General features: G+C 42.7%; 1 protein-coding gene across 2 annotated transcripts in view; it reads right to left on the bottom strand.

Moving 5' to 3' along the window:
- The window catches only part of LOC124011123 (kelch-like protein 4), a 69,457-nt gene that overhangs the window by 14,372 nt on the left and 42,907 nt on the right, over nucleotides 1-12,178 (bottom strand). For both annotated transcript variants that reach the window (XM_046324180.1, XM_046324181.1), the window contains exons 5-6: nucleotides 8,769-8,981; nucleotides 1,777-1,963 (exon numbers count right to left, since the gene is read on the bottom strand). In XM_046324180.1, the coding sequence (XP_046180136.1) occupies nucleotides 1,777-1,963; nucleotides 8,769-8,981 (400 nt within the window). The remainder of the gene's footprint in view (nucleotides 1-1,776; nucleotides 1,964-8,768; nucleotides 8,982-12,178) is intronic.

Here is a 12,178-nt window from a genome sequence, read left to right as displayed (position 1 = left end):
TATACTGTACTCTATATCATCTACTGCATCCTTATGTAATACATGTATCACTAGCCACTTTAACTATGCCACTTTGTTTACATACTCATCTCATATATCTCTACAACATCCGCAGAGTACGACCCTGCCTCACACAGGAAGCGGCGCAGGTCCTAATCCAGGCACTTGTCATCTCCCGTCTGGATTACTGCAACTCGCTGTTGGCTGGGCTCCCTGCCTGTGCCATTAAACCCCTTCAACTCATCCAGAACGCCGCAGCCCGTCTGGTGTTCAACCTTCCCAAGTTCTCTCACGTCACCCCGCTCCTCCGTTCTCTCCACTGGCTTCCAGTTGAAGCTCGCATCCGCTACAAGACCATGGTGCTTGCCTACGGAGCTGTGAGGGGAACGGCACCTCAGTACCTCCAGGCTCTGATCAGGCCCTACACCCAAACAAGGGCACTGCGTTCATCCACCTCTGGCCTGCTCGCCTCCCTACCACTGAGGAAGTACAGCTCCCGCTCAGCCCAGTCAAAACTGTTCGCTGCTCTGGCCCCCAATGGTGGAACAAACTCCCTCACGACGCCAGGACAGCGGAGTCAATCACCACCTTCCGGAGACACCTGAAACCCCACCTCTTTAAGGAATACCTAGGATAGGATAAGTATTCCCTCTCACCCCCCTTTAAGATTTAGATGCACTATTGTAAAGTGACTGTTCCACTGGATGTCATAAGGTGAATGCACCAATTTGTAAGTCGCTCTGGATAAGAGCGTCTGCTAAATGACTTAAATGTAAATGTAAAATATGTATATACTGTACTCGATACCATCTACTGTATCTTGCCTATGCCGCTCTGTACCACCACTCATTCATATATCTTTATGTACATATTCTTTATCCCCTTACACTTGTGTGTATAAGGTAGTAGTTTTGGAATTGTTAGTTAGATTACTTGTTGGTTATTACTGCATTGTCGGAACTAGAAGCACAAGCATTTCGCTACACTCGCATTAACATCTGCTAACCATGTGTATGTGACAAATACATTTGATTTGATTTGATTTGATAGATACTGTAGTAGCAGCAGTGTAAAACAAAGGGGGGGGGGGTCAATGTAAATAGTCTGGGTGGCCATTTGATTCATTGTTCAGGGTAAGCAGGTTTAAAGAGGTTTAGCATTGAATTATATTCTGTTCTGATTTCTATTACCCTCCATATCTATCATGGTGTTTGATTAAACACCTACGATTTAATATATTGTGTTTCTCAAACACACTTTGTAACGTGTTCTATTGAATGCATATCTAAACTAATATCCATTTTAGTATCAGATAAATGGATAGTTTTAGTCCGTGGAATGACAGGGTTAACCTCCGTCGTGTGGATTGAGCTGCATTTACATTAGTAGCCAAATAGACCTGAAGTCTGCAACAATAAAAAGGGCGAGATCGACGGTGGCGTCACACGTTAGCGGGCGTCCATCTTGGTAATGGGGCTCATTGATCAAAACCTGTGGGCTTTTATTAATAGTAGCAAGCCATTAGGGTTCAATAGACATAATGGATGTACTGAGCTTTATGTCACACTCTGGGGCAAACTGCAACAAGACTACCGATGCACCTGAAATGGCACCCTATTCACTACATCGGGCTTTAGTCAAAAGTAGTGCACTCTCTAGGGAGTAGGGTACCATTTGGGACGCAAACCCCTATATAGGGCACTTCTTTTGACCGGAGCCCTATGGGCCTAGTGCACTATATACATTAGGGAGTAGGGAATGCAGGGTAGGTCTAACCCTTGGTAGCGTCCATGCCTCCCACAGCGTAGAGTACTCCTACAGTGGACTTCCTGGGTTTGGTCCTGGGGCTCTGGAACATGAGGCGACGCTCTGGCAGCAGATGGTACTTCATGGCTTCCATTAGAAGCTTCTGGCATTCCAGGTCATCTGAGAACATGGTGTTGTTCTCCAGGTCAGCTAGGAGCTGGAATTAAAGGGGAGTTCAGTTCAGTAAATCTTTATTATTCCCCAAAGGACAATGGTGAGTGCAGCATAAAAACACGCAGGAAACAACACAACAAGACAAAATATATATATATTTTTAATTATTACATTGTATAAGCTAAATGCATGTCTTTTGACCAGGAAGCAGTAACAACATTCAACCAGAAAGCATTAACAACATTCAACCAGGAAGCAGTAACAACATTCAACCAGAAAGCATTAACAACATTCAACCAGGAAGCAGTAACAACATTCAACCAGGAAGCAGTAACAACATTCAACCAGGAAGCAGTAACAACATTTAACCAGGAAGCAGTAACAACATTCAACCAGGAAGCAGTAACAACATTTAACCAGGAAGCAGTAACAACATTCAACCAGGAAGCAGTAACAACATTCAACCAGGAAGCAGTAACAACATTCAACGAGGAAGCAGTAACAACATTTAACCAGGAAGCAGTAACAACATTCAACCAGGAAGCAGTAACAACATTCAACCAGGAAGCAGTAACAACATTTAACCAGGAAGCAGTAACAACATTCAACCAGGAAGCAGTAACAACATTCAACCAGGAAGCAGTAACAACATTTAACCAGGAAGCAGTAACAACATTCAACCAGGAAGCAGTAACAACATTTAACCAGGAAGCAGTAACAACATTCAACCAGGAAGCAGTAACAACATTTAACCAGGAAGCAGTAACAACATTCAACCAGGAAGCAGTAACAACATTTAACCAGGAAGCAGTAACAACATTCAACCAGGAAGCAGTAACAACATTCAACCAGGAAGCAGTAACAACATTTAACCAGGAAGCAGTAACAACATTCAACCAGGAAGCAGTAACAACATTCAACCAGGAAGCAGTAACAAAATTTAACCAGGAAGCAGTAACAACATTCAACCAGGAAGCAGTAACAACATTTAACCAGGAAGCAGTAACAACATTCAACCAGGAAGCAGTAACAACATTCAACAAGGAAGCAGTAACAACATTCCACCAGGAAGCAGTAACAACATTTAACTAAGTTTTAACCAGGAAGCATTAACAACATTTAACCAGGAAGCAGTAACAACATTCAACCAGGAAGCAGTAACAACATTTAACCAGGAAGCAGTAACAACATTCAACCAGGAAGCAGTAACAACATTCAACCAGGAAGCAGTAACAACATTCAACCAGGAAGCAGTAACAACATTCAACCAGGAAGCAGTAACAGCATTCAAACAGGAAGCAGTAACAACATTCAACCAGGAAGCAGTAACAAAATTCAACCAGGAAGCAGTAACAACATTTAACCAGGAAGCAGTAACAACATTCAACCAGGAAGCAGTAACAACATTCAACCAGGAAGCAGTAACAACATTTAACGAGGAAGCATTAACAACATTTAACCAGGAAGCAGTAACAACATTCAACCAGGAAGCAGTAACAACATTTAACCAGGAAGCAGTAACAACATTTAACCAGGAAGCAGTAACAACATTCAACCAGGAAGCAGTAACAACATTTAACCAGGAAGCAGTAACTCATTCAACCAGGAAGCAGTAACAACATTCAACCAGGAAGCAGTAACAACATTCAACCAGGAAGCAGTAACAACATTCAACCATTTCTAAGTGGCCCCAAACTTTTAAACAGTAGTGTGTATATAAAAAAAAATCCTATTTATCTTCATTTCCATAATATAGCTATTAATATTTGTAGTAATATAGGCATCTTATGTAAAGGATTTTTACCTCCTACCGGTCTCAACATTACCAGAATTACATTATGGCAAGCAATTATTACTGTTTTTGCAAACAATTATTGTGATTCATACTATGTTTTCCCTAACATCTTTTACTCTCTCGCAACAGTTGTGGGACACACACACACACACACACACACACACACACACACACACACACACACACACACACACACACACACACACACACACACACACACACACACACACACACACACACACACACACACACACACACACAACCTCTTTCCCCCACAACAACTGTAGACTCAGATTCTCAACAGTTGCACCATCCCAGAGCCCAACTCAAGAAAGGTCTTGATTTACAAACGCGTGTACAGTTGCAGCTGTATGAGACGGCCTGTAAGACTGAGCAAAAAAAAGGCAGAAATGGGGAGATTTGATTAACCATAGTCACATCCTTGGTGATGGAGGACAGATAAACACCCCCTTCCCCTGAAACACCCACACATGGTCCCCCCGTAGTCACCATATTCCCTGGCATCTTCGTGCAGTCAGACCTTCTGATTTTGTGTGCCAGGGCCACAATAATATGCCCCCTCTCTGAATGTCTGAGTGTGACCCCCCCCCCTTCACATGGGTTACTGCAGCTAGTTTTGCCAGCACTGCCACTTCCTGGGTGGGTGCACCACACCGGTGGTTATGCTATTATGCTCTCCCATCAGGGGGCTCTGGCTCTGCAGGAGCAACCCTGCCAGGCAGGCTCAGAATCGTGAGGGGGCGGTGCTGCTCTAGAAGGTCTCTGACCACATTTTGTCTGCATACAGGCAGCTTACAGCAGGCCCATAAAACAGATAAGGACTTCTCCTTAGTATCTGGGTTGTTCAGGTAGGTGTCTCGGGTTTAGGTAGTGGACCGTTCCATCAAGATAGGACCATGAATAAATACATTAGAAGTATAATTTATTTTTTAAATTGAGTTCCCCACGATAGGACATTATATAAATTAGATTTATAATTTATTTTAAAATGCAGTTCCACCATGATAGGACAATAAATAAATACATTTAAAAAATATGTATAATTCATTTTAAAATATATCTGCACAACATTGAAAGCTCTTTCACAACCCCTGCTCACAGACATACATTGGATCTGGGATATATATCCGTGTCCTTTCTCACTCACTTAACGCCACACTTTTCCCAAACACCATAAAACACACACCATCCACCTCAATACATCCACACATACCCACCTCAATACATCCACACATACCCACCTCAATACATCCACACATACCCACCTCAATACATCCACACATACCCACCTCAATACCCACCTCACGATATCCACACATACCCACCTCAATACATCCACACATACCCACCTCAATACATCCACACATACCCACCTCAATACATCCACACATACCCACCTCAATACATCCACACATACCCACCTCAATACATCCACACATACCCACCTTAATACATCCACACATACCCACCTCAATACATCCACACATACCCACCTCACGATATCCACACATACCCACCTCAATATATCCACACATACCCACCTCAATATATCCACACATACCCACCTCAATACATCCACACATACCCACCTCAATACATCCACACATACCCACCTCAATACATCCACACATACCCACCTCAATACATCCACACATACCCACCTTAATACATCCACACATACCCACCTCAATACATCCACACATACCCACCTCACGATATCCACACATACCCACCTCAATACATCCACACATACCCACCTCAATATATCCACACATACCCACCTCAATACATCCACACATACTCACATACTGCGCCCTCTGACAGCTGTGTTTTCATCTCCATGTTTAATTAGTGCTTCTGTGTTCCAATCAGTTATATTTCAAGATAGATAGAAAAGCTATATATTTTTTGGTATTATTACAATTCATACCATGGCTAGTATTGTGTGTTTCGTTTTTTGCCTTTATGAGAACTTTGTAATTTTTAGAATAGACATGGAGTAGATCTTTGTGTCTCTGAACAATTGGTTATCAATATACAGTTTATTGACTACTAGAGCTACTCTTTCCCCTTTCAATCTATTTTCCTTGAATATAGAACTTTAGGCTGTTCTGTAATTTCCTTCGGGAACTGATCATTCAAGTCTTTTACCCAGGCTTTTAACCATTATTTTATTTTTAAATAAAGCACATTTTGTAACGATTGGGCGTTCATACCTCTGCCCTCTCTATCTGAAACGGTGTACCCCTTCGAGTTGGATTTTGTCTATCTCTATCTGAAACGGTGTACCCCTTCCAGTTGGATTTTGTCGATATCTCTATCTGAAACGGTGTACCCCTTCCAGTTGGATTTTGTCTATCTCTATCTGAAACGGTGTACCCCTTCCAGTTGGATTTTGTCTATCTCTATCTGAAACGGTGTACCCCTTCCAGTTGGATTTTGTCGATATCTCTATCTGAAACGGTGTACCCCTTCCAGTTGGATTTTGTCGATAGCTTCGCATGGGATCTGAAGCGCTGTAAGGAGAAACTCTCTACCTACAGATTCAGGAGCTTCTCCTTCTTTCTCTTGGATACCTGTAAGTAGCAGATTCTCTCTCATGGATCTAGTCTGTATGTCAAGTAAGGCTTCTCTCAGAACGATGTTCTCCTTTTTAAGTTTATTAACTTTGGTTTCAATCTTTTTGAGTGTCCCTTTTAGCTTGCTTGTGTTTTTCTCCAATGTCGCAGGTTTTTCGTCACTCATCTCGAGGCCTTCAACTCTTTTATATCCTTACTGACTAGTTCAAGTATACCCAGTTTGTCATTTATTGATTTTAACAGATCGGTTTCGACCTTTACCATTCCCGGTGGTGAAAAGATTCAATCGTCTGTGTCTGTAGAAGAGTCACGTTTTCGTTTTGAAATAGGTTCCCCTCTCTTACTCTCTGTCACCTTTGGGTGTTGGTTGTTTTCATAATATGTATCGATATATTTATCTGGCCTTACGATTTGTTTTGTGTTGTTATCCAGATTGAACTTTATTACCCACAAGATTGTGAAGTGCTAACATTTAGTCTAACCGATATTGAATATTATGTTTTTACCTTAAGGTGAGCTACACTGCTGTTCAGTCCACCATCTTTTCCAGTCTAGTTTTGATGAAGTCATTGATAACCTACTGACTGCCCACGTGTGGAGGTAGACGAGGGTACCATTAGTGATGAAGTCATTGATAACCTACTGACTGCCCACGTGTGGAGGTAGACGAGGGTACCATTAGTGATGAAGTCATTGATAACCTACTGACTGCCCACGTGTGGAGGTAGACGAGGGTACCATTAGTGATGAAGTCATTGATAACCTACTGACTGCCCACGTGTGGAGGTAGACGAGGGTACCATTAGTGATGAAGTCATTGATAACCTACTGACTGCCCACGTGTGGAGGTAGACGAGGGTACCATTAGTGATGAAGTCATTGATAACCTACTGACTGCCCACGTGTGGAGGTAGACGAGGGTACCATTAGTGATGAAGTCATTGATAACCTACTGACTGCCCACGTGTGGAGGTAGACGAGGGTACCATTAGTGATGAAGTCATTGATAACCTACTGACTGCCCACGTGTGGAGGTAGACGAGGGTACCATTAGTGATGAAGTCATTGATAACCTACTGACTGCCCACGTGTGGAGGTAGACGAGGGTACCATTAGTGATGAAGTCATTGATAACCTACTGACTGCCCACGTGTGGAGGTAGACGAGGGTACCATTAGTGATGAAGTCATTGATAACCTACTGACTGCCCACGTGTGGAGGTAGACGAGGGTACCATTAGTGATGAAGTCATTGATAACCTACTGACTGCCCACGTGTGGAGGTAGACGAGGGTACCATTAGTGATGAAGTCATTGATAACCTACTGACTGCCCACGTGTGGAGGTAGACGAGGGTACCATTAGTGATGAAGTCATTGATAACCTACTGACTGCCCACGTGTGGAGGTAGACGAGGGTACCATTAGTGATGAAGTCATTGATAACCTACTGACTGCCCACGTGTGGAGGTAGACGAGGGTACCATTAGTGATGAAGTCATTGATAACCTACTGACTGCCCACGTGTGGAGGTAGACGAGGGTACCATTAGTGATGAAGTCATTGATAACCTACTGACTGCCCACGTGTGGAGGTAGACGAGGGTACCATTAGTGATGAAGTCATTGATAACCTACTGACTGCCCACCTGTGGAGGTAGACGAGGGTACCATTAGTGATGAAGTCATTGATAACCTACTGACTGCCCACGTGTGGAGGTAGACGAGGGTACCATTAGTGATGAAGTCATTGATAACCTACTGACTGCCCACGTGTGGAGGTAGACGAGGGTACCATTAGTGATGAAGTCATTGATAACCTACTGACTGCCCACCTGTGGAGGTAGACGAGGGTACCATTAGTGATGAAGTCATTGATAACCTACTGACTGCCCACGTGTGGAGGTAGACGAGGGTACCATTAGTGATGAAGTCATTGATAACGTACTGACTGCCCACGTGTGGAGGTAGACGAGGGTACCATTAGTGATGAAGTCATTGATAACCTACTGACTGCCCACGTGTGGAGGTAGACGAGGGTACCATTAGTGATGAAGTCATTGATAACCTACTGACTGCCCACGTGTGGAGGTAGACGAGGGTACCATTAGTGATGAAGTCATTGATAACCTACTGACTGCCCACCGTGTGGAGGTAGACGAGGGTACCATTAGTGATGAAGTCATTGATAACCTACTGACTGCCCACGTGTGGAGGTAGACGAGGGTACCATTAGTGATGAAGTCATTGATAACCTACTGACTGCCCACGTGTGGAGGTAGACGAGGGTACCATTAGTGATGAAGTCATTGATAACCTACTGACTGCCCACGTGTGGAGGTAGACGAGGGTACCATTAGTGATGAAGTCATTGATAACCTACTGACTGCCCACGTGTGGAGGTAGACGAGGGTACCATTAGTGATGAAGTCATTGATAACCTACTGACTGCCCACCTGTGGAGGTAGAAGAGGCAGGCGGATGTAGGCCAGGAGAACCCCAAGGTCCTGCTGGCGATGCTCCACGTCGAACCGCACCCACGTCATCAGAGCCTGGAAGATGGTCTCCTCATCTGGTACGTTTATGTCGTCACTAGCCAAGAGTTTGACGATCTCAGCAGTAGGAAGCAGGAGAAACTCCTGGTTCTGAATCACCTCTATGAAGTGCTCCTGAAACAGGGATGTGACAGGGAGGAGGACTTACTGGAAATGGGAAAATACTACAACCCAACCTTACAGATGACGGTCGTGAAAAACGCTGGACTCGTTTCCATCTGAACGGTTGGGTAACAAAAGACTTACATCCAATGTTCAGGTGCTGCCTGGATAGAAAATACAATGAATAAATGAAATTACTTATTGCATGTAGACGTCAGTCATTCATTGAGTAAATAAGTACGTTAGGTTGATAAATCGGTTTCGTGGATCTAGTGTAAACGTCTTACCAGTAGATGGTTTAACTGTGTTGTTTACAACAACAAATACTTTTTTCTATATATTGAAATCGGGAGTATAATTCTACATTCTCGGAGAACAGTATTAAGAAACGGCCTGAGCTGTCTGTCTCAATATACAGTCAATACGGAGCCTCGTTTGTTTCTCGGTTGATTGATTCTCAGTATTTTACTGACACAGGAAGGAATTGGTGGATAAATCGGGCGGTGAACTTATTTAAACCTAATGAACAGCTCATTTTAACATCAATGTTGCTAACATGGGCCAACATGACAGCTAAGCCACAGAAGGGAAGGGAAAGAGGGATACTGGGTCAGTTATACACCTGAATGCATTCAACTGAAATGTGTCTTCCGCATTTACCACAGATTAATCGTGTTGCCAAATCTCTATGCTAGTCATTTACATTTACATTTAAGTCATTTAGCAGACGCTCTTATCCAGAGCGACTTACAAATTGGTGCATTCACCTTATGACATCCAGTGGAACAGCCACTTTACAATAGTGCATCTAAATCTTTTAAGGGGGGGGGGGTGAGAAGGATTACTTATCCTATCCAAGGTATTCCATATAAAGAGGTGGGGTTTCAGGTGTCTCCGGAAGGTAGTCGAGAACGTAGTGACAACACACTGCCAGAAATGTAATTAATAAAAATCATTGCATAGCAAGTGATTAACTGTGGTCTTAAACTTAGTCCGTATGAGGTCAAATACACAGTAACAGTCACATTGGGGCTAGTTGAGAAAATAGAGAGTATGTTCAATCTGGAGCTCGCTATACATCTTTATATAGATTCAACTTCCATTTGTTGGCCATCATCCCGTGCAATATGTGTATATATATATATATATATACAGTAGGGCTTTGTGTGATTGCCTCTACGAGCCTTTTCAAGGACTCTCTCTGGATAATATCATTATAGAGATGTTTCTATATTAAATCCCTTTATGCTGCTCTGTCATGCTCAACATAACAGGGAACCCTGAGCTGCTATTTATATATATATATATATGCCATTTATTGCACCAGCAAGAATACACATTCTGACACATTTAACATTTGCTTTCGGGCAAGTGCCTAACAATTATGAGAAAAAAAACAAGCATGCTATTGATCATTAATCCGTTACAAATTATAGTTGGCTCACAGAATCTATCATGAGTCTTGGTTTAGGATCTTAGCAGTGCCTATGAGTCTCTTTCATCGATCTGTTCTGGTAATTCAGAAGGAGGAGATCGTACTTCCTACACACTGTAGGAACATCTATACCGATGTTGTTTGACATTGGTATGGATGAATTATTTGTAATTACCATCAGCCAGAATGCTGACAACAAATTGAACACATGAATTACGCTAGCTACACTGCAGACTCTTCGATTCCCAGACATTTAAAAACAAAGGGTGACTCAGAAATGGCACCCTAATTCCCTATATAGTGCACTACTTTTTGACCACTTTTTGACCATTTCAGACCCACCCATTCATTATACAAGAAGACACAGCTGCAGTAAGTAACTGTTTGAGAAACGAGAGCAAAAGTTGTGTGAAGAAACACAATTACATGAGAAGATGAAGAGGTTTGTGGCGAGAAAAAAAACACATCATAATTCAAAATGTGCATGAGATGCTTTGGTTAAGTTTGTTAAGTTTGAAACAGAAATGCTCACATGAATAAAAGTGGACTAGTCTGAACTGGTCGTTTTTTTAAAGTAGATTAATTCTGGGAGTAGCCTACTGAAAATCTAACATGAGGACTTTAACAACAGGGCTAAAAGATAGCAGGGCAAGGTTTAGGACACTTACAGGAGAACAAAATGACACTTCCCTCACAAAGGAACAGGATGCCAGAAAACATCCGTCCAGCGTAAACTAGCGACAAAAATATCCTTATCAAAATAACTAGCTGTTGATTCAGAACCCAGAGGACAGTGGTACAGGAAGCTCTGTGTCTCTCCGTCTGTGTACCAAATGACGCCCTATTCCCTATGTAGTGCACTATGGGCTCGGGTCAAAGGTAGTGCACTATCTAGTAAATAAGGTACCATTTGGGACGCTTCCTCCATGTTCTTTATTGGTGGGATTGAACAGGAAGCGGTCGTGCTAGTGTTGTGATTAGATGAAACCTCACTGTTCTGGACAGAGCTCTATTTAAACGGAGCCTAGCAGATGTCTTTCAGGAGATAACGGAGATAACAGCTATCTCCATAAGTTGTTTACTCCGTCGGCCGGGGACGGCCGGGGACATTATCTAGCAAATACGGCATCTTCTTGATCCCGTAGAAAATGTGTGAAATAAATAACTCGGCTGTATTTTGAAAATCCAACCTACCTCTCAAAATGTTAGATGATATGTCTCAAAATAGCTAACCTTGACCAAACGTTTTTTAAATAAAATCCTAAAGTTTAAATGGATATTTGCATTTTAGCTAAGCATTCAATGGTCATTCAACCCTAACCATGTGATGTAGACCTAACTGTCACGTTCTGACCTTAGTTCCTTTGTTATGTCGTTGTTTTAGTATGGTCAGGGCGTGAGTTGGGTGGGTAGTCTATGTTCCTTTTTCTATCATTTGGGATTTCTGTGTTTGGCCTGGTATGGTTCTCAATCAGAGGCAGCTGTCAATCGTTGTCCCTGTTTGAGAACCATATTTAGGTAGCCTGGTTGTCCCTGTTTGAGAACCATATTTAGGTAGCCTGGTTGTCCCTGTTTGAGAACCATATTTAGGTAGCCTGGTTGTCCCTGTTTGAGAACCATATTTAGGTAGCCTGGTTGTCCCTGATTGAGAACCATATTTAGGTAGCCTGGTTGTCCCTGTTTGAGAACCATATTTAGGTACCCTGGTTGTCCCTGTTTGAGAACCATATTTAGGTAGCCTGGTTGTCCCTGTTTGAGAACCATATTTAGGTAC

Source organism: Oncorhynchus gorbuscha, linkage group LG23, assembly GCF_021184085.1.
Source record: "Oncorhynchus gorbuscha isolate QuinsamMale2020 ecotype Even-year linkage group LG23, OgorEven_v1.0, whole genome shotgun sequence".
Classification (NCBI taxonomy): Eukaryota; Metazoa; Chordata; class Actinopteri; order Salmoniformes; family Salmonidae; genus Oncorhynchus; species Oncorhynchus gorbuscha.
This window is presented reverse-complemented; position numbering and strand designations above follow the sequence as displayed.